Below are 19,314 nucleotides of genomic sequence, written 5' to 3'. Positions count from 1 at the left end.
GGCTCAGTAAATTTTTTGGGGTGGAGGATAGGTGTGCGAGGTGCTCGAGAAGCCCAGCGAATCATACCCATATGTTTTGGTCATGCCCGGCACTACAGGGGTTTTGGATGGGGGTGACAAAGGTGCTTTCAAAAGTAGTAGGAGTCCGGGTCGAACCAAGCTGGGGGTTGGCTATATTTGGGGTTGCACAAGAGCCGGGAGTGCAGGAGGCGAGAGAGGCCGATGTTTTGGCCTTTGCGTCCCTAGTAGCCCAGCGCAGGATATTGCTGATGTGGAAAGAAGCCAAGCCCCCGGGGGTGGAGACCTGGATAAATGACATGGCGGGGTTTATAAAGCTAGAGCGGATTAAGTTCGTCCTAAGGGGGTCGGCTCAAGGGTTCACCAGGCGGTAGCAACCGTTCGTCGAATACCTCGCAGAAAGATAGACGGAATGGGAAAAAGAAGGCAGCAGCAGCAGCCCAGGATCGGGGGGGGGGGGGGGGGGGAGGAGGAACCAGAAGGACTGTCAGGGTTGTTAATATATACTGTATAGTATGTATAGGTCGTTGCTACAGATAATTATATATTAGACTGTTAAATTATATTTTTGGAGAGTGTTACTTGTGATAAGGCAGTTGCCAATTAGGGCTAGTTTTCATTTTTGTTATTTATTATTTATTCATTTTTTTGTTTTTGTTTTTTGTTTATAAAATAGGTCATTGTTATTTGTGTTGTTATAATATTGTGTAAAGGATGCACAATGTACTGTGTTGGTTGACCAAAAATTTTCAATAAAATATTTAAAAAAAAAAAAAAAATTATCCCAATGCCCCACTTGTGAGAGACACCAAATGCCTAGAAACAAAAAACAATTAATCTTTATAAAATTAAAATACAAGAAATAAAATCTCAAACGATAAACAAATTATTTTCCAATTTTACAGTTTGTATGGCATTTTTGTAATCTCTTCACCAAATGATAACATTACTGAATTAAAGTTACTCAAAGCCAGTTTTACGAAAGCCAAAAAGTACATGCCTCCATCACAAGTAAGCCATTGCTTGGGAAAATTGAAATGGATTTTACCTGCTCATAATTGATAAACATGGTTGTATTAAAAGTACTTGACGCCCACTTGATTAGTTCTGCAGATTTCTCTGGGGTGATATAAACAAGAACACATTCTGCCAGCAGCAATGTTGGTAATCTACAAGAAACATAATGGGAGGGTTATATTCCTGCGGTTTGAAACATTGGACATTCTAGATGACAGCAAATCATATGTTAGATATTTTTAAACATCATAATATACATTTTATTCATAACATCATCAGTTACAACATTACCTCAGTTATAAATCCCAACCATGAAAGGAAATCAGAAGCATAGATTTAAGTAAGACAGGGAATTGGAGAAAAAGATGTAGAAGAAAAGGGGATGGTAACCCGAAACAACTAAGGGAGGGCGAAGGTAAAATGAAAGAGGCATAAATGAAAATTAGTCAACAACATTGTGCTTTTTCATACGCCAACCTTCTGGTTCTGTTTTGTTTTTTGTTACTGAATCAGTTGGGGGTTAGAAACACTGCGGTCATAAAATACATTATCACTAGAATACAGTATTTGCAGTTACTAGAAAAAAAATCTGTGCCAGCACATAAGAGGTAGGTAGAGTGAGGTAAGCAACATTGCTAGGAGTACAACTAATGGAATTACATTAAGGATTTATGTACTTGCATTACATTCTATACTCAGAACAAAAAAAAGAGTAGGCAGCATTCACTTTAAAAAGACTGTCACCAGTATAACAGAAATATATCATAGTAAGCAGAGTAATTTCAGTTATTTGCTTAAAAGCCATGAATAGCTTAACACTGGACCTGAGCAATTTCTTCATTATAAGCTGTGATCAAAGTGTATGCATTACTTATTCATCATGACCAAACACTAAAATTAAGGAAACATTTCAACATTCAATCAAGTGCATTTTGTCTTAAAGTTTGTATCTGTTTCAGACAGTGTTCGAGAGTTAAAATAACATACTGCAATAGGTTAAAACAAGTCAAACTTGTACAACTGGTGAACTGCAGAATTCACCTGATTAAATACAAAGGATATATTAAAAAACACACACAAAGAAATCAAAATTAAGGTCTCTGAACCCTTAAAGTCAACAACAGCATACCAAATCCATTGGAGCAACATAGAAAAAAGTAAAAGCAAATTACCGTGAATGCTGAAATCTGAAACAAAAACAGAAAATGCTGGACAATCTCAGCAGGTCTGACAGCATCTGTGGAAAGGGAACGGAGCGAATGTTTTGAGTCTTGTGACTCTTTGTCAAAAAGTAATTTGTCTTGGAAGCAAAATTGTCTGCGTTTGAAACTTGGCCCAAATTCTCATCAGTCTCATTAAAGAGTTACTGGAAGCCAAAAGATTTCCAGGCAGCTCACTACTGATAAATATAGAATTATACAAGTATGGGAAGTTAGCATGGATTTGCTGAAGTCAAATTGTGTTTAGCAAACTTGATTTCATTCTTTGAAGCAAGATAGCTTAAGGAGGGTAATGCTGTTTGTGTTGCATATGTGGACTTTCAAAAGGTGTTCGACAAAGTACTACAGATAGAACTATTAGCAGAATTAAAGGGACAGTGGATGAAAACAAACTTGGCTCAGGGACAGAAAACAGATGGCAGTTGTGAACGTTTGTTTGTAAAGCTGGGATGAAATACATAGTGGTGTTTTCCCAGTGGTCAGTTTTGGGGCCACGGTGCTTTTAGATAGATATTGATAACCTGGTCTTGGGTAAACTTGCCTGTGACATGAGCCTTGGAATATAGCAGCTAGCAGTCAAATCTTCTCTAAACCTTCCCTGCTCAATGGAGTACAATCCCAGTTTCTTCTTTTCATTGAAGTTCTTCATTTCTGGTACCATTCTAGTAAATATCTTTTGCACACACACAATCTGTATTTGATATCCTTCCTAAAGTGTGGTGTCCAGAAATGAACACCATACTCCAGCTGAGGCCTAACTGGTATTTTACAATGTTTTGTACAACTTCCTTGCTTTTGTACCCTCTGCTTCTATGAATGAAACAAAATAAATGTCTTCTTTTTAGTTCTCTGCCCAAGGGCAGGTCCTTGGTGATTATTTGCCAAACCAATGTGTAGGACGAGGCAACAGACCCCCCCCCCCCCCCCCCCCAAGTCTATTTCAGCTGGTACGAGGATCGAACACTGGCATTAATCTAATGCACACACCAGCCATCTAGTCAACGGAGCTAACCTCCTTCCAGATGATATAAAACAGTGAAATGTAACAGTGAAATGTTAAGTGATAGATTTGGTAGGAAAAATAAGCAGAGGCTAAATTATTTAAATAATCAATTTGAAGAGGGTACATACAAGGGGGTGTATGCACACAAATAACATAAGAACATAACATAAGAACTAGGAGCAGGAGTAGGCCATCTGGCCCTTCGAGCCTGCTTTGCCATTCAATGAGATCATGGCTGATGTTTTGTGGAATCAGCTCCACTTTCCCACCTGAACACCATAACCCTTTATTCTTCAAAAAACTATCTATCTTTATCTTGAAAATATTTAATGAAGGAGCCTCAACTGCTTAGTGGGCAGGGAATTCCATAGATTCACAACCCTTTGGGTGAATCTTTGAAGGCAGCACAAGTTGAGAGGGTGGTTTCAAAAAAAAAAAAGGCACGTGAAATATGGTCATGGATTTGGAAAACAAATTCATATATTAAAAGGGAAAATAATATAGGGTGGTAGTTTGATAGTACATATGGGTCAAGTGTAGGATATTTGATGAAGGGATGATGATAGCAGTTTTCAAAAGGAAGGAAACAGTTCATCCATGACTCTGATTAGAGATAATGCTGTAATGGAAGAGTAACAAGATTCAAATCGAATTTAAAGACAACTTAAGAAGAATAAACTTACTTTGTATTTAGGCCAAATTTCTTCAATCTTTCCATTAGCACGGGCAGATCACGGAGATCTTGCCCAATAATAGTGTAACGATCGGAGTCCATGCTACAGCCATCTGGTAAATTTGCAAAAAAAACTTTTGAAGTAAAAACCATCATTTATAGAAATCTACAGTTGTGAAATGAAATTAAAAAGCAAATTATTTTGAATTACAGTGTTCTCAAAATGAAAGGGCTGGGAGATGACCCTTTTAAATACTTTTGTTGTAATCCTGAAAGATAGACACCAATACCAAATTTTCCAGGCATTTATTTCCAAGAGATACATATCACAAACATGCACCTTTTAACCCAATTACCACAGTTTGTCAGTTCAAGTGTCCCATTTGAAAGAAAAATATTACAAATTGTAACAAAACTAAATCAAAACTTCAAAGGAAACTTAATAATGGGTGGCACGGTAGCACAGTGGTTAGCATCATTGCTTCACAGCGCCAGGGATCCAGGTTTGATTCTTGGCTTGGGTCACTCTGTGCGGGGTCTGCATGTTCTCCAGTGTCTGCGTGGGTTTCCTCCGAGTGCTCGGGTTTCCTCCCACAAGTCCCAAAAGACGTGCTTGTTAGGTGAATTGGACATTCTGAATTCTCTCTCAGTGTACCCGAACAGGCGCCAGAGTGTGGTGACTTGGGGATTTACACAGTAACTTCATTGCGGTGTTAATGAAAGCCTACTTGTGACACTAATAAGGATTATTACCAAATCAAATTAAAATGCAATTCCCAGGGTTGATGGTGCACTCCAGCAATACCTCATCCCTCCCTCCTGGTACACACCAATCATGGAAGATGTTCCTATTTATAGGAACACAAGTAAATCTCTTTTTTTCCCCATACATTTAGAGTATCCAATTCATTTTTTCCAATTAAGGAGCAATTTAGCATGGCCAATCCACTACCCTGCACATCTTTGGGTTGTGGGGCCAAAACCCACGCAAACACGCGGAGAATGTGCAAACTCCATACAGTGACCCAGAGCCAGGATTGAACCTGGGACCTCAGCGCCATGAGGCAGCAATGCCAACCACTGCACCACCGTGTTGTCCTGTAAATCTCTAGTTAATGCCCACATATGCATACAATTAACTCTTTGCTAGATTAAAGAGGTAACACAAATTTTGGAGGTTCCTACCTTATTACGTTGGGCATAGTGGAAGCCTGACACCCATTAGGCACAACATGAACAAGATTTATCAGACTATGAATTCTAAGGGCATATAACTCATGCACCTGGCCACAATGGTGGTTCATAGAGTACCAATGGTTTAGAGTGCCAATGGTGGGCAGCACGGTAGCATTGTGGATAGCACAAATGCTTCACAGCTCCAGGGTTCCAGGTTCGATTCCGGCTTGGGTCACTGTCTGTGGGGAGTCTGCACACCCTCCCAGTGTGTGCGTGGGTTTCCTCCGGGTGCTCCGGTTTCCTCCCACAGTCCAAAGATGTGCAGGTTAGGTGGATTGGCCATGATAAATTGCCCTTAGTGTCCAAAATTGCCCTTAGTGTTGGGTGGGGTTACTGGGTTATGGGGATAAGGTGGAGGTGTTGACCTTGGGTAGGGTGCTCTTTCCAAGAGCCGGTGCAGACTTGATGGGCCGAATGGCCTCCTTCTGCACTGTAAATTCTATGATAAAATTCTATGATAGCTCATCAGCCTCAGTGGGCTTGCAATGTGGTTCTCAAAAAGGGTCATTAGCCCAGCTAAGCTCAAGGAGAAATTATCATTGGACCAAAGATCAGGCCATTTCAGTCATTATTTTACTTCATAAGCCCCATTAAATTTTGAGAGACAAACAACACAAGTATAATTTTTCTTTCTCACCTATCAGCAGGCTACTACTTGAATGTGTTTCTATAATTGGCTTTGACAATGGAGGCTTTGTTCTGTAGCAAAGAGCAAATAGTTACACATTGTTTCTAAGCAATCTTCTGGTGCTTTTCAACTGATTTAGGGTAAAAAGGAGGAATTTTAATTGTAAATCATTCATATAAAAATATTAAAAGACCAATTTTAATAAAAGTGTATCCCATATTTTCACACATCATTGAATATAACAAAACAGATCCTTACTTAAAATATCGAACTAACATTCTGCGAGATGAGATCTAATTCCACCACGAGGCTCATGGCATTTAAATTCAATTAATTAATACATCTGGAATGATAAGCTGGTTTCAGTAATATTGGCCAAAATACCATTCTGTCATTAAAGACCCAACTGGTTCACTAATATCCTTCAGGGAAGGAAAGGTGCCATCCTTGCCTTGATTGACCTGTATGAGTCCAAACCTACGGCAATGTGCTTGACTCTTTGGTCTTAATGGCCCAACAAGTCACACAGTTGTCACAAACCGCAACAAGAAGTAAAATAATACAACGGAGTAGATCATCCGGTATCAATGCAAATACCAGAAACAAAAGAAGTACACTTGGCCCAGTCAAACCTGCAAAGGCCTTCTCAGTAGCATCTGGGCACTTTCTCAATATTGAGAGCTGTCCAACAGACGAGTCAAGTCCTCCCTGACATAGTCATACTTACGGATTTATCCAATTCAATTATCTAAAGAGAAGGCAAGAGAGTGGGACTGGCTAAGTTGCTCTAGCAGAGTTAGCACAAACACCATCAACTGAATGGCTTCCTTCTGTTGTAACCATTCTATGATTCTACCTTACAACCAATGTCCTAGACTCCTCCATCACCATCCCTGGGTATGTCCTGTCCCACTGACAGGACAGACAACCAGAGGTGGCAGAACACTGGTCTACAATCAAGACATGGTGACCCAGGGAGTTCTTAACATTGCTTTTGGATCCCATCAAGTCCCATGACATCAGGTCAAACATGGGCAAGGAGGCCTTCTACGGATTACCAACTACTACCCTCCCTGAACTGATGAATCAGTGCTGCTATGTTGAGTACCACCTGGAAGAAGCACTGGGGTTAACAAGGACACAGAATGTACTTGGCGGGGGGAGGAGGCACTTTAAATGTTCAAGAGTGGCCTGGTACCACTGAGCTGGCTGAAAGGATATTTTTGCCAGATTGGGCCTGTGACAGGTGGAGAGAACACCAACAAGAAGGAAAAACCTGCTGGATCTCATCCTCACCAGTCGAGCTGTTGCAGATATATCAGTCAATGGCAGTATCTACCCGTTGCATGTATCTGTTGATGGCAGTATTGGGAGGATTGCTGGACATCCATGAGACTTTGTGGGCCAGCAGCAGAGTTGTATTAAATCACAATCTGTAACCTTGTGGTCCAACATATCCCTCACTCTACAATTACATCCAAGTCAGGGGACCATCCTGGTTTAGTGAGTAGTGTATGTCAGGAGCAGTACCAGGTATACCTAAAAATAAGTTGCTAATCTGGTGATACTTCAACATAACTACATGTTTGTTATACAGTGGAAGCAGCATGCTATTGACAATCTTGAGCAATCTCACAACCAACAACCAGATCAAAACTTTGTTATGCCCACCCACATCCAGTCATGAATGGCGTTCGACAACTAACTGAAGGAGAAGGCTCCACAAACCAGCCCATCCTTAATGACAGAGTGCTTCGATGAAAAAAGACAAGGGTAAGCATTTGCAACCACAAGTGCCATGTGGATGATCCATATCAGTCTCCTTTATCATAAGTCCCAGTCTTCTGCCAATTTGATTAATTCCATGTGATATCAAGAAATGGATGAAGACAGTGGATACCAGAAAAGGTCCTGACAATATTCCATTTGTATAACTGAAGACTTGTGCTCCAAAACTAGCCGTGTCCCTGCCAACTATTCTAGAACAGCTTCAACACTGGTATCTACCTAACATTATGGAAAGTTACCCAGTTAAGTCTTGTCCATAAAAAGCAAGACAAATCCAATCTGGCCAATTATTGCCCTAGTCGATCCTCAAATCATGAACAAAAAGATGGAAAGTATTATGCACAGTGCTATCAAGTAGCACTTCTGCAGCAATAACCTGCTTGTCCATACTCATTTTGGGTTCCACCATAGTTACTCAGCTCCAGACATTATTACAGCCTTGATATAAATACAGCGAGAGCCAAATTTCAGAGGGGAGACCAGAGGGACTGTCGTCACTAACATCGAAGTAGCATTTGACTGAATGCATTATGAAGGAGCCGTTGCAAATCTGAATTCAACAGAAATTGTGTGGGAAAATATTCCACTCGTTGGAGCCTTACTAAGTACAAAGGAGACTGGAGGCCACATCTTAGCCCCAGAACAGGAGTTCTTCAGGGTAGTGTCCGAGGCCAACCCTCTTCATTCAGCAGCTGCATCAATGACCGTCCCTCCAATGAGGTCAGATGTGAATGCATTGGAGAGAATGCAGAAGAGGTTTACAAGAATGTTCCAGGGATGAGAATCTTCAGTTATGAAGATAGGTTGGAGAAGCTGGGACTCCTCTCCTTGGATGAGAGAAGGCCAAGCGGAGATTTGATAGAGATGTTCAAAATTATGAGGGGGTTGAACAGAGTAGATAAGCAGAAACAGTTCACGTTCATAAAAGGCTCAGGTATGAGAGGGCACTGACTTAAAGTGATTTGCAAAAGAATAAATGCAATAGGAGAAAAAATGTTTTTACACGGTGACTGGCTCGAGTCAGGAACGCAGTACCTGAAGTGTGGTGGAGGCAGGTTCAATTGTGGCATTAGTTAATTATTCAAATAGAAATAAAGTGCAGGGTTACGGGGAACTAAGTCGGAACACTTATTCGGAGAGCCGGTGCAGACACGATAAGCTGAACGTGCACTCTAACAATTATGTGGTATGTGGGAATGTTCAACTCCTCAAATACTGACGCAATTTGTGTCCTCAGGCAGCAAGATCTGAACAACATTCAGGCTTCAGCTGATAAGTAGCAAGTATCAATCGCACACACAAGTGCTAGGTAAAAACCCTCTCCCTATCCAACAGCAGATAATCTGAAAATCTGTCCTTGACATTAAATGGCATTGCCATTTTTAAATAACCCCGCCATCAACAACTTGGGCGTTAATGCAGAAAACGTACAAATATGAAGCCATATAAATACATCAACTTCAAATGCAGGAATTAGAGGCTGGAAAGTCTACAGTAACTAACACTTCCCGTCTCCCCAAAACCTGTCCTCTATCTGCAAGGGAGAAGTCAGGACTCTCATGGAATAATCTCCAATTGCCTGGATGAATGCAGCTCTTACAACATTAAAGAGGCTGAACACTATCCAAGAAGAAGCAGCCTACTTGATCAGCATCCCACCTTAAAACATTGACTCCCTCCAGCCCAATGGCAGTAGTATGTACCAAGACTCACCAAGACTTCTTCAACCGCACCTTTCAAACCTATTGCCTCTACCACCTGGGAGGCCATGGCAGCAGATGCATAGAAACACCATTACTTGGAAATACCCCTCCAAGCCACACATCACACTGACTTGGAATTCTATCGCCCCCCTCCTTCACGGTCACGCGTCCAAGAATTGAAATTCCAGCACTGTGTGGGTGTCCCTATACCTCATGGAGTGATTCAAGCAGGCAGCTCACCAGCACTTTCTGATGGGCAATAAATGCTGGCCTTGCCAGCAATGTTCACTTCTTATGAATGAATTAAAAACATTGAAATGACTTGCCTGAATAAAACTATACTGCAAACTGAAAGATTGTTAAATTAATTTCCATTTAGTCAGGAACTATATTTATTCATATGCCACCTCGATACTTTGCAGCCATTTCCAGTTCACCAATTATACTGGCCAAAGTGATGCTTGCTTTCCGAAAGAATATGTAATAACCATAGGAAATGGCGGTTCAGCTGTAGGCAATAAATTAACAAAGTATGTTAGTTTAATGTAATCTGTCCCTCTGATATGTAGGCTGAGGTTGGCCACACACCCCAATAATGTAAATCACTGTTTCCCCCCTCCCCCAACTACAAGTTACTTGGGCAATGGGGACAGGCTTGCTGCCAGCTACAAGTCACAAATATTTTGTATTATAATCTTAAAATTTGGCTTTATTTTACTTACACATTAACAAGCAACTACTGCCATAGTCAAGTGCAGCAAGAATTTATCCAGATTCAACAATCCACAAAATTATATTCAAGACGCAGGGCTACAAATGATTATAGCCTATTATGAATTATGTAGGAAATTAAAAAACTACTGGAGAAGTCATAACAGATATGAATAAATAATCCAGAATCAGCATGCCTGCTGCAAAAGTGCAGATGACTCAAGACTAGCTCCACATAGTAGACATAGCCTATGGACGGAATTTTCCGTTTTGCAGATTAAGTAGCAGCAGGACAGTCTACAAGTTTCGCAATGATTAGCATGGCGGGTTCTCATGCCCGAACTTGAAAACGGATTAATTATGCATTGCCTAGCTGCTTGCCAAATCACGTGAATGGGCAGGCACTTATTTGTCTGCCTACCATTACCTCATGTGGTCAAAGTTCCTGCCACCATATTTAAGATGCACATTCACTCTGTGCAGACCAGTTGTTTGGTGTGGCCAAATTATATGTCCTCCAGGAGAAGCAAGCCATGAGAGCCTCAATTCAGCTACAGTTCATGGAATCATAGTGAATCTCCTCAGGCCGTGCACAAATGCAGAGACGTCCTCTTCCCAAGTGATAGAAGGACAAGCAACCTAAACCTGCTGACCAGGGAGGAGGTCACCAGGGAGGTCTGTGGCACACAGAAAAGAATAGCACTGCAGTGCAGGAAGAGGATGAATAATTTCATCCGCTCTGCCAGGATAAGTCTACCTTCTACTCACTTGAGACCCACACTCTCATAAGGGCATTGGGCACTCTTAAGCGTTATTCTACATGGATCTTGAACACGATGAGCAGAAGGGACATTTGCACTGAATGTCTCACACACACTTCAACATCAACACCATTGTATATATCATCATGCACACTCAACATCTTCTGCCTTTACCTGGGAGAGCACAGTACAGTTTCCAGTACGTCTTCTTCGTTACATCCGAAGTTGCGTCAGTCACCTGCACGGGATGGGTCTCAGCTCCTGGGTCTCCTTGGGGGGAGGGGGGAGGGTGGGTACTGGCCAGAGACAACAATAGACTCCTCTTCTTCTCCTTATTTTGAACAGAGTCATCAAGTAGGCAGCACTGTCTGCAGCCTCCATTCTGCACCCCTCCTTCTTCCTCGGTACAGATAGATCAAACATATGAATCCAGCTTGGTCTGCAATGATCAACCTCCCACTCCAAGACTGAAAACTCGGGCTGCACTCATAATGAATGCCATTCCCAGTTTCACCCTTGCACCCGAGGAGCGAACTCAACATACGAACATAGTAATTTGGAGCAGGAATAGGCCACTTATCCCCTCGTGTCTGCTCCACCATTCAATAAGATTATGGCTGATCAGATTGTAACTTCAGCCTCACATTCCTGCCTACCCCCGATAACTTTTCATCCTCTTATTTATCAAGAATCTACCCAGCTCTGTCTTAAAAGTATTCAAAAACTCTGCTTTCACTGCCTTTTGAGGAAGAGAGTTCCACAGACACACGACCCTCAGAAGAAAGTTCTCCTCATTGCCATCTTAAACAGGCGACCCTTATTTTGAACAGTGACCTCCTAGTTCTAGGTTCTCCCACAAGAGGAAACATCCTCTCCACATTCACTCTGTCAATACTCCTCAGGATCTTACAGGTTTTGATCAAGTCGCTTCTTACGGTTCTAAACTGTAGTCACTACAAACCTACCCTCCCCAACATTTTCTCATAAGAAATCCGCCCATTCCTTCTTTTTTAATAAACTTAAGAGTATCCAATTATTTCTTCCAATTAAGGGGCAATTTAACGTGGCCAATCCACCTATACATCTTTTGGGTTGTGGGGGTGAAACCCACGCAGACATGGGGAGAACGTGCAAACTCCTCACGAACAGTGACCCAGGGCCGGGATTTGAACCCGGGTACTCAGCGCCGTAGGCAGCAATGCTAACCACTGTGCCACCGTGCTGCCCTCGAAATCCACCCATTCCTGGTATTCGTCTAGTAAACATTATCTGACCTACACCTAACGCATTTACATCATTTCTTAAATAAAGAGACCAGTGCTGTAACACCAATGCCCTGTGCAACTGAAGCATAACCTCCCTACTTTTGTAATCATTTCCACTCACAATAAATTAACACATTCTATTAGTTTTCCTAATTACTTGCGATGCCCGTATAGTAGTTTACTTTTGTGATTCATGCACTAGGAGAGGGTTTTGCCAAATTCAGGGTCGTGACCGACAGGTGGGTCGCGGGCGGATGTCGGGAGAGTCGTGGAGCAATCGGTTGCGCCGCTCCTGATTGCGGCTGAAGTGCCCAACGACTGTGACCGGCTTTTAGGTTGAGAGTACCGGCCGCGTCTACCAGCAACCGCAGTATTTTACCTTGCTCCATCCGATTGGCACACAGCTTATCTAATGGGTGATTAACTTTCCTAACGTCACATCCAGCACCTCATTGTTCTGCTGACCAATAGGAGGAGGATGGGGCGGTACTTCCAGCAGTAGAACTGTTGGAGCTCAGGGCTGTGAAGGACACAAGAGTGGCCGAGTGAAGTTTGTGTGAGGGGTGAGAATGGCAGGTCAGATGCTGGCGGTCGCTATTTAAGACAAAATGCCTAACAGCTAAGTGTACCTACAGAAGACTTGCGGTGACTGTGATGTGCTGAGCAGGTGCACATCAGGTGGCACTCCTCCAAACCAGGACAAAAAAAAGGCACTTTTAGTCCAAATTTCAAAGGAAAAAAATACCTCAACTGCAAAAGGAGGGCAATCGAGAAAAGATGCCAGCAAACGGGAGCTTGAGGGGCCGAATAGACAGCAGAAATGGCGGAAAGAGCCAGGACTAGCAGGCGGACGAGACAGCGTACCCACAAGGCGAAGGGACCCCGGCCACCTAGGAGAGAGGGTGGCCAATGACCCAGACATCAGCCCCCCATAACCCAGAGACAGGTGGAAGAGCTTCCATGAAGGAGGCGATCAGATAGAAATCTGAGTGGTGGTGGCAGAGGCAATGGCCACCATACAGAAGGCAATCGATGGGCTGGGGAAGAAAGTGGCGATTCAGAAGAGGACGATCCTCGACCTAGAAAAGGCCTCGACGAACCAAGCGACAGAATCATTGCCCTGGAGGCAGAAGTAAAAAGGTTGGTGGCGGTCCAGGGGAACTTAAGGGGGAAAAGGAGAGGATCAGGAGAACACGTCACGAAGACAAATGATCTGGATCGTGGGCCTGCCAGAAGTTATCTCGGACTACATTGCCCAAATGCTAGACAACTTAGTTGGGAGAGGCAGCTTCCCCAAACCCCCAGAGCTCGACAGAGCACAGAGATCGCTCAGACCAACACCCAAGGCCGGGGAGCAGCCGAGGGCGATTATTGCAAAGCTCCACCGATATCAGGACCGTGAGAAAATCCTGCAACAGGCAGGCCAGACGAAAGTGAGCACCCGAGAAGAACACAAAATCAGAATCAACCAGGACATTGGGCAGACTTAGCAAAACGCAGGGCCAAATTTAACCAGGCGAAATTGTCCCTGTCCAAGAATGGGGTATGCTTCGATATGCTGTTTACAGCTAGGCTCTGGGTCACATACAAAAAAAAAGATACTACTTTAACTCCCCGGAAGAAGCAAATTAATTCATCAGAACCAACAGCCTGTACAAGGGACAGGCAAGCAACGATGAGAGTTGTGCAGGGAAAGACTGTGAAAGAGCAAAAGACTCATTGGACTGTGAGCGTGTTTGCACGGGACCGTTCCAATCATAAAGGGAAGACTGGGTCACAGGAACAAGCGAAGACAGGGGAAGGCCGGTGAGGGTTTAAACAGGGAAACGGGCAGTCAGGGGCAAGACCAGCCACGGGAGGGGAGCCACCACACCAGCAGAAAAAGCTAGCGCGGGAAGTCAGAAAGCAAGGGGGAACGCGGCGCACCTCCTGGCAGGGAGGGAGTGCCTGGGGGGAGGAGGGGGGGGGGGGGGAGGGGGGAGGGGAGGGGGGGAGGGGACGGGAGGGGGAGGGGGAGGAGGGGAGGGGAGGGGGAGGAGGGGAGGGGAGGGGGGGGCGCGCGCACAGAGGGAGACGGGAAAAGGCCGATGGGGGAGGGAAGAGAACACAAAAAAAGGAACAGAGCAGGAAGAGTTGGGTTTCATACGGGCTTCGACAAGGGAGGAGCAGGCTGAAGAAACAAGATGGCGCCGCAAGCAGCCACTTTGGAGTGTCCCTAAACAGGGAGGCCCCGGAGTGCAGGGGTGCACCCACATGGCGTACACACAGTTGGCAGCCATGTTGGGTGCCCCCTGGAGAAAAGGAAGCTCCGGAGTGCTGTGTCCGTCAGGTAAGTATGGTTGATCCTGCAGGGGCGGGGGGGCAACCACCACCACCACCACCAGGATTATCACCTGGATTGTCAGGGGACTTAACAGCCCGGTGAAAAGATCCAGAGTCTTCGCCCCCTGTAAGAAGCCTGAAAGCCGACATGGTCTTCCTGCAGTAAACACACCTGAGGGAGAAAGGGCTGGGTGGGACAGACATACCATTTATGCTACGGGACGAGGGCTAGGGAAGTAGCCATATTGATTAGTAAGAGGATGAGGTGCACTACGACAAGCACAGTTAGGACAAGGTGCACTACGACAAGGACAGTTATGAACCAAGGGGGACGGTACTTCATGGTCAGCGGTATCCTAGATGGGGCACCGGTAGTCCTGGTAAATGTGTACACGACCAATTGGGACGACACAGGCTTCATTAAAAAAATCCATGGCGGAAATCCCCGACATTGACACATGCCGACTAATCCTGGGAGGGCGACTTCAACTGTGTACAGGACCCACTGACAGACTGATCAAACCCCAGATCAGTTAAAAGGACCGGTATGACTAGGGTTCCTACACCCCAGTAAGAAGGAATTCTTGTTCTTTTCGGTGGTCCACAAATCATACTCAAGGATAGACTTCTTTGCAGTGGGGAAAGCAGTGCTTCCAGGAATAATAAGAGCGGAATACTCCACGATTATTATCTCTGACCACACTCCACATTACATGGATGTGAAGTTGGAGACAGGCCGTGCCTAGAGTCCCACTTGGGGTTAGACACTGCACTACTAGCCGACAAGGTCTTCAGCGAGAGAGCTGTGACTCTATAAAAAAAATAGTAATAAAAATATTTTTTTAAAAGATACTGGCAGTCAGCGCCAGTTCACTGGTTTCCACAAGTACTTCAGTGCCTGCGCCATCACAGTGAGAACTTATATCAGCTGAAGCCCTTCGCAGAAATGTAACACTGAATGACAAAGCAAGTGAGGTTGTGAAGACCAAGCAGGCTCACCTGTTGCATTAAAGGTAAGCAGAAAAGTCGGTCGCGAAGTTCAGGCGGCGTTGGTTGCGAAGGTCGGCCGGCCGGCATGGGTCCAGAAGGATGGCCGGTTGGTAAAAATGGGTCCTGGGCAAAAAAAGTTTGGAAAACACTACAGTAGAACACCCAGTTCCCCCCGTCCCTCAGAGCTCTGCAATCTCTCATCATTTAGATAAGCTGCTTTTCCTGCCCAAATGGACAATTTCATACTTGCCCACATTATACTCCAATTTTGTGCCCACTCACTTAACCTATCTATGTCCCTTCGTAGTCGCCTCATGTGCTCCTCACAATTTACTTTCCTACCTATCTTTGTGTCGTCAGCAAATTTTGCAACCATACCTTCAGTTCCTTCATCCAAGTCATTTATATAAATTGTAAAAGGTTGAGGCCCCAGCACTGATTCCTGTGGCACACCACTCGTCACATCCTGCCAACCAGAAAAAGACCCATTTATGCCAACTCTGTTAACTAGCCAGCAATCAATCCGTTCATTATATTCTTTCCAATCTTGACCTGTCATGCACCTTTGCGCAAACACATGCATTTTCTTTTTAAGTTTAATACTGTCCAATGTTTTTAGTGAAGCACAAATGATCCCCCCCCCCCCCTCCGCCCCCCCCCAACCTGGACTTTTAATTCTTTGAGGAAGTGACAACGTTAATTGATGAGGGAAGGGCTGTAGATGTCATATACATGGACTTCAGTAAGGCGTTTGATAAAGTTTCCCATGGTAGGTTGATAGAAAAAGTGAAGTCGTATGGGGTTCAGGGTGTACTAGCTAGATGGATAAAGAACTGGCTGGGCAACAGGAGACAGAGTAGTGGTGGAAGGGAGTGTCTCAAAATGGAGAAAGGTGACTAGTGGTGTTCCACAGGGATCCGTGCTCAGACCACAGTTGTTTGTGATATACATAAATGATCTGGACGAAGGTATAGGTGGTCTGATTAGCAAGTTTGCAGATGATACTAAGATTGGTGGAGTTGCAGATAGTGAGGAGGACTGTCAGAGAATACAGCAAAATATAAATAGATTTGAGTTGTGCAGAGAAATGGCAGATGGAGTTCAATCCAGGCAAATGCGAGGTGATGCATTTTGGAAGATCTAATTCAAGAGCGGACTATACGGTCAATGGAAGAGTCCTGGGGAAAATTGATGTACAGAGAGATCTGGGAGTTCAGGTCCATTGTACCCTGAAGGTGGCAACGCAGGTCGATAGAGTGGTCAAGAAGGCATACGGCATGCTTGCCTTCATCGGACGGGGTATTGAGTACAAGAGTCGGCAGGTCATGTTACAGTTGTATAGGACTTTGGTTAGGCTACATTTGGAATACTGCGTGCAGTTCTGGTCGCCACATTACCAGAAGGAAGTGGATGCTTTAGAGAGGGTGCAGAGGAGGTTCACCAGGATGTTGCCTGGTATGGAGGGTGCTAGCGATGAAGAAAGGTTGAGTAGATTAGGATTGTTTTCGTTGGAAAGACGGAGGTTGAGGGGGGACCTGATTGAGGTCTACAAAATTATGAGAGGTATGGACAGGGTGGACAGCAACAAGCTTTTTCCAAGAGTGGGGGTGTCAATTACAAGGGGTCACGATTTCAAGGTGAGAGGGGGAAAGTTTAAGGGAGATGTGCGTGGAAAGTTTTTTACGCAGAGGATGGTGGGTGCCTGGAACGCTTTGCCAGTGGAGGTGGTAGAGGCGGGCACAACAGCATCATTTATGATGCATCTAGACAGATATATGAACGGGCAGGGAACAGAGGGAAGTAGATCCTTGGAAAATAGGTGAGAGGTTTAGATAAAGGATCTGGATCGGCGCAGGCTGGGAGGGCCGAAGGGCCTGTTCCTGTGCTGTAATTTTCTTTATTCTATTCTTTCTCACTGGGACTCAAGTATCATATGTGCCTATTAATCTCCCAGCCACCTGACAGCAAAATCACAAATAGAATTAGAGAGGGTTTGAGCACAACCATGTGATTTCAGACTCTCATCCGAGGCACTGTCAGGCTGCCGCATTAGGATTTGAATTCACACCCACCTTGCACTCCTGGAATCTTTGGAAGTCTTGTGTCCTGGAAACCATGTCTATTTCACAATGAAATGTACAAGATCTTACCGACAATCTTGCATCTGGCATATGTCCTGCCGCTGTCGTCCCTTAATGATGTGAGCCTGCATACCTTCTCACATTCCTCTGATAGCAAAAGGATCAATGAGACCTTTTCAAATGTGACCCAAAGCCCTAGAATGTTATTGGGTCAGAGCGCAGCATGATTTAGTGTTCCCAATTCATTACCTTTTTAACATGTTTAAATTACTGTTTTCAGCTGAACCTTCTCAATGCTCTAATGCACAAAAGATTAAGAGTGCCATTCACTGAATGGGCCCATGGGTCCAGCCGTCGACTCTTCCACTCAGCCTCTGACCCTTCCCCGGCAATCTTTTTCTCAGGGCCTTTTTTTAAAAAAACTGCGTCATTCCATCACACAGTCAACACGGTGTTGCTGCATTTTTACTTGAGACCAACTTCCAGCTTCCCCGCCACTATGGAAGTTTCTGCAACATCCCAGGACTCCAAGATGTGCAGGTTCACCTCCCCCAGTCACTCTCCTGCTTCCCTCAGTAGCCGTGAACCCCATTGTAATCGTGAAGGACATTCCTGCCGTCCCCACTGAACATGCCATGGCTAAATGAGTACCTGCCACTTACCCTCCCGTTTCCATCAAACTGTCCCCTCCCCCAGTCAAGGGTCTGTGTGCACCCCCTCCCTCTCATCCAAAACTAAGCACCACCCAACCCCCTCAGGAGTCTACCTCCACCGTTTCCATGTCGGACTCCAGTTCCCCAGTTTCAATCATTCCTCTGCATGCCAGGCCTCCACTGTTCCTCATAACTGCACCCGCACACAGTCATTCCTCTGCCTGCCATTATCTCACACTCTCCCTTGGTCATCTGAAACCTACACCCCCCACCTACCTTGGCAGGTTTCAGGCAGAGTGCAGCCTTGTTTGTGCCCCACAACAGATGCTCAGGTAGAATTCAGCCCTGCCTGTGCCCAACAATAATCTCTCTGGGTAGAGTGCAGCACTGCTGGCACACACCATCCTGGTCTTGCCGCAAACAGCAGCTTTGCCAGCGGTGAGGAGTTGGGGCAGCAGCGAAGGATGGCAGCAGCACAGTGAAAGGAAAATGCTACATACACGCAGTTCAAAGTCATGTGTGAAAAGGTGGGCAGGTGCACACCACTTTTATCTGGTTGTAAATCAGACCAGTCTAATTACTCATTTAAGTGCCACTAATTTAGGAGGGAGAATGTGATTCCGGTGATCTCAATGAGTATTCATGACATGCTAATATATGCAGATAGAATCCCCAACATGGATCAGCAGGAAAATCACGCAACCATTAGGCTGGCATGAAAACCTGGAGGGGAAAATTCCAATTCCCCACTGGCAGATACTTGACATTACTGACACAGTCAGCCTTCACTGCATCCTTGAGTGTCCATTCCATACATTGATCAACCTCAACAAAATTGTAAAATCTATGTTTTCATTCTCTCTGCTCTCAGTTCAAGGCAATGCTTTTCTGTTCTTTAATCATCATTTCCTGTCTGTCTATCCATATGCATGTTGCCCAAGTACTGCTCTTTTATTGTTTTGCAGAACTCAGTGACTACGCTTAAATACAGTGCTTGTGAACTGCGGTCCTTAAAATGCAACTGATTTTGGTTAAAATATATTGGTTGTATCTAACTGTAGTTCTTTCCAGTGTAATTAGTCCCTCACTGCAACCAACACTTACATCAGACTGAAATAGACTGTGTGATGACATTCTACAAATTGGGTCATGTGTCTTTTCATGCTAATCTCCAATGCCTACAGCCTCTGGTCCTAAAAACCTGTGCAAATTCACTTTGTTTCAAAACATAACACTTGAAAAGAT

The 19,314-nt window shown here is 44.4% G+C and overlaps 1 protein-coding gene across 4 annotated transcripts in view; it reads right to left on the bottom strand.

The window, feature by feature from the left end:
* LOC140394176 (leucine carboxyl methyltransferase 1-like) overlaps positions 1-19,314 on the bottom strand; it is a 56,142-nt gene that overhangs the window by 12,033 nt on the left and 24,795 nt on the right. For all 4 annotated transcript variants that reach the window (XM_072481125.1, XM_072481124.1, XM_072481126.1 and 1 more), the window contains exons 6-8: positions 5,805-5,866; positions 3,942-4,044; positions 1,067-1,187 (exon numbers count right to left, since the gene is read on the bottom strand). In XM_072481125.1, the coding sequence (XP_072337226.1) occupies positions 1,067-1,187; positions 3,942-4,044; positions 5,805-5,866 (286 nt within the window). The remainder of the gene's footprint in view (positions 1-1,066; positions 1,188-3,941; positions 4,045-5,804; positions 5,867-19,314) is intronic.

The sequence above is a fragment of the Scyliorhinus torazame genome, chromosome 17 (genome assembly GCF_047496885.1).
Source record: "Scyliorhinus torazame isolate Kashiwa2021f chromosome 17, sScyTor2.1, whole genome shotgun sequence".
In the NCBI taxonomy this organism is placed as follows: Eukaryota; Metazoa; Chordata; class Chondrichthyes; order Carcharhiniformes; family Scyliorhinidae; genus Scyliorhinus; species Scyliorhinus torazame.
Note: the sequence above shows the minus strand (reverse complement) of the source record. Positions and strands in the feature narration are given on the sequence as shown.